This window comes from Rattus rattus, chromosome 9 (genome assembly GCF_011064425.1).
Source record: "Rattus rattus isolate New Zealand chromosome 9, Rrattus_CSIRO_v1, whole genome shotgun sequence".
NCBI classification, from domain to species: Eukaryota; Metazoa; Chordata; class Mammalia; order Rodentia; family Muridae; genus Rattus; species Rattus rattus.
The window spans coordinates 73,056,181-73,060,283 of NC_046162.1; the positions used below are offsets into that span (position 1 = coordinate 73,056,181).

At 48.2% G+C, this 4,103-nt stretch overlaps 1 protein-coding gene across 1 annotated transcript in view; it reads right to left on the bottom strand.

Moving 5' to 3' along the window:
• Positions 1–441: 441 nt before the first annotated feature.
• The window catches only part of Dcaf7 (DDB1 and CUL4 associated factor 7), an 18,940-nt gene continuing 15,278 nt past the window's right edge, over positions 442–4,103 (bottom strand). The window contains exons 5-7 of the mRNA XM_032911989.1: positions 3,446–3,655; positions 1,822–1,939; positions 442–886 (exon numbers count right to left, since the gene is read on the bottom strand). Coding sequence (XP_032767880.1) covers positions 714–886; positions 1,822–1,939; positions 3,446–3,655 — 501 coding nt within the window. The 3' untranslated portion in view covers positions 442–713. The remainder of the gene's footprint in view (positions 887–1,821; positions 1,940–3,445; positions 3,656–4,103) is intronic.

Here is a 4,103-nt window from a genome sequence, read left to right on the forward strand (position 1 = left end):
TAGTGAAGCCAGAGAAAGGAACCTGAGGGTGGAACAGGCTGAGGAAAGGTTGGTGAGTCAACAGACGTCAGAGCACCAGCGCAGCTGCCAACTGCTGGTCAGGGGTGTGCCCCGCAGGCAGGAAAGCAAGCTGCTCGTGGGGTCTAGGGTCCAGTACCCACTGCAGGCACTGAGGGAAGAGAGGACGGTACAAAGAGGGAAACCTGTGAAATCAAGAAACCAGGAAGGTTAAATTCTGTTCATAAAAACCTAGCCTGACAGATAAAAACATACAAAGTTGAGGTTTGTTAAAGAACTGGTGCCAGGAGGAAAGACAGTCTGAAGTTGGTCTTTGTTCCCACTTAAGTGCTAGCACAACACATAGGGACAGGGGACAGACGACTGCCTCAGCAGCAGACAGACAGACAGAGCCAGTGCTTGTACTGTTCATGAACCAACAGCTGACAAACAAATACACAGAGACGTTTAATTGAAGAAGCAAAGAGGAGGAAAGGAGTGAAAACTTAAAACCCAGCCCTGGGCCGCGGTGGTGCCACACAGCACAGTCCAACACAGACAGCGGGGTAACTGGCCTGGACTTCTACAGCAGCTTCTGGACACAGTGGGTTAAAGCAACAGTAGACATACTGGCCACTGGGAACTCTTCTTACGTGGGAAGGAAGGGGGCAGAGGCTGAAGCACACAGCCCCTGCCTACTCGGTGAGGCGCCAGCACTACACGCGGAGGATCTCCAGGCAGTTGTTGTAGCAGATGGCGATCCAGTCAGGCTGGGTCGAGGCCCACTGCACATTGTTGATCTCCCCTTCAGCTGTGTAGGCCAAGATAGGGTCCTCGATGGCCCGAGGCATCTGCTGGATGTCCCAGATGAGGGCCTGATGGTCATCCGCTGGGGAAAAAGCAAGTAAGAAGGCCAGAGCTCAGGTGATGAGGTGACAGTCTTGTATTTGGAGAGGCAGTCACAATTTGCAAAACATTTTTTCACCAAACTTTGTGAAAGGAGCTTTATTTTAGAGAAGAGGAGCCCAAGATTTAGTGTCCTCAGACTTGCTCCCTAATGCCATGTAGCCAGTGAGGACCAAATCTAGGTCCTGACTCCACATCCCCGGTGTCCTTAAGCTCCATTTACTGCACCAGGCTAGAGAATTAGGACACTGGGCTCAGGAATCAAGAAAGGACACAAGATACAATGATCCCAAAATATGATGTCACTTCAGCTACTAAAAATACTTGAGTGGATAAAGATGCTTCTCTGACGACTGTTTCCCATTTATGTACATTTATATTTCAATGAATTGTACAGATGACTGACATAAAGTGCTATACAGACATAAACATTAAAAAATTCCATCCAATTTAGCACAGTGGTAGAGCGCTTGCCTAGCAAGCACAAGGCCCTGGGTTCGGTCCCCAGCTCCGAAAAAGAAAAGAAAAGAAAAAAAAAAAATTCCATCCATGCCTGTAATCCCAGTAACAGGAGCAGGAAACACAGCTGAGTGACAGAGTGCCTCTTATCGTGTTCAAAGTCCTAGGTCCAATTCCTGGTACCATCAGAAAATAAACAAAAAACCTGAATTGTTGCCAATTGATGTGTTTCGCTAGGTGTGGTGGCACATGACTGTGATGAGAGCATTTTGGATGCAGAGGAGGCGGACTGCTGCCATTTGGAGCTCAGCCTGATAAATACAGCAAGTCACCGCCTGCCAGCATTATGCAGCAAGACCCTGACTCAACAAAATAAATAACAAAATAAAACAAACTTAAGACCCGATGCCTCCCCCACCACGGTCACCTGACCCTGATGCTGCCTCCCACCATGGTTACCTGCAGTGCAGATGTGGCAGGACGAGTGTGGGGCCCAGGCAATGCCATTGACACATGCTCGGTGGTTGTTTAGCCTGGCAACTGGTGTGCAGGGAACTCGGACATCCAGAATCACCACCTGCAGAAATACAAGAGAAAGGCCCATAACTGCAGAGTGCAGCAGGGAACACCCGCAGCAGGGAACACCCGCAGCAGGGAACACCCACACACCCAATTGTAAGAATGGTCTCTAAATTTACGGATCCAAGAACGCTAGAGATAGCATTTCCTGAGGCAGAACAATACAAATGAGCAAACACAGACCCTGTGCTCTCCGTGCTGAGAGACTGGACACTAAAGAGACTGAAGGGGAAGGGGAAGAAGGAACAGGCAATCTGAGTTTGATGATCCACAAGCATCTTTGCTAAGAGCCTACAAAAAATTTTGTGCATCTCGGTTAGGTGGAATGTGCCTTACCAATGCAGAACCCAGGATGTAAGAAGTCTGAGACATCAGCTGAACCCAAACCAAGGCTAACTACTGTACCCTCTCAACCAACAATCCACCCCTCTCCTGAGAACTAGCAGACCACAGAGCTTCTGCCTATACATCTGCCTGCAACAGCTGGAGAGTCTGCCTAGAACACCAGTGGGAAGGCCTCCTTTCTATCAGTCCCAGTAACTCTGACTTGGTTTAAATATCATCTAGCTATTACTTGTCTAACCCTTTTTTTCTTTACTGTGAATTGTTTATTTGGTGTGCCTGCTACTCGGACTTGTACTCTTATCTCATCCATGAAGTTTCTGTCTAGGACTAGCTTCCTTAATAAACACCACTTTCCCAAACAGAGACTGCTGGACAAGACCGAGCTTGAAGAGCCTCCAGAATCATGGTGACTCTGTGGTATTTGTACTGAGTCCCAAGCTGCAGATCCATCACCACTCTTCTACCTGTCTTAGCATCACTTTACCAGAAATTTATTTACTTGCTTACTTATTATTTTTGAGACAGGGTAGCTCTATGTGGCCTTGTTGTCCCGGAACTCACTCTGTAGACCAGGCTGGACTCAAAGTCACAGAGATCTGCCAGCCTCTGTCTCCCAAGTGCTGGGATTAAAGGTGTGTGTTAGCAAGGGTGCGTGTTAGCATGGGTGTGTATGCATTTTGTTTTTTGTTCGGTGTTGCTTTTTTTTTTGTACTGGGGATGGAACTCAGGGCCTTGAGCATGCTAGACAAGCACTCTGCCACTAAGCCACATCCCACCATATCAGACCCTTGCACAGAAGGCCGTGTGACTGCACTGAGCTTACGGCTCACCTAGGATGCTCGGTAAGTTCCAAGCTCATCTGGCTACAAAGACTGTCTCACCAAACAAGCAGGGAGAAGGTCTGAACACAGTCCTTTTGTTGATGGGACCCTCAGTCTAGTGCCCACTGGCACTGTTGGGGCTGTTTTGTGTACTGCAGGATGAGTAGCAGCCTCCTTAGTCATTACTCATGCGATGCCAGAAAGACTCCATGCTCTAACTTGTGACAATCAAAAACATCTCCATGTACTTCCAGAGCTATCCTGGGTACTAGCTGCCAACATCTGAGAGCTACTCTTGTAAGTACACTGGAGTCAAGGGACAAGGCTTCAGGCCTTACCTCCATTCCATCCATGGCCATGGTGGCCAGGTAGTTGGGGTCCTGCTTATTCCAGCAGAGGCGAAGCAGGGGGTGGTGCTGTGGGTCTTCATAAATGATGGTGCTGTGTTCCAGATGGCGGAGGTCGAACATTCTCACAGAGCCATCAGCACCCACAGAGGCAAACATGTCCCTGCCACCTCCAGCTCGGCTGAACGCAATGTCATAGACCTGTTGGTAAGAAGCGTCAGACTCAGCTCAGTCTTCTCCTTTCCCCAGCATGGACACCTGTCACTTCCAGGTCATCTGATCCCCAGCTCATGACACAAAGGCAGGTTAAGTTTGTGGGTCTCAGAGAATAAAGATCATTCTACCATAGATCCTGGCTGACTTCTTCCCATTCCTGCCTTCTACTTTTCCTCTTACAACCCTGAGATAAGACAGAATGACATTTTCTTGCCGCCAGTGGTTTCACTTACGTGCAGTCAGATGCAGAGTCATGATAAAAGCACATGTGTTCTACCAAGCTGTTCAGCTATAAAACCTAGACGTGACATCCATTTGTATGAAAAAGGTAACATGCTTTTGGTTTTGTGTTTGTTAAGAGGACAACTAGAAGCTGGGGGTATGGCTTGGTGGCAAAAAGTACTTGTTGCTGTTACAGAAAACCCAGGTTCTG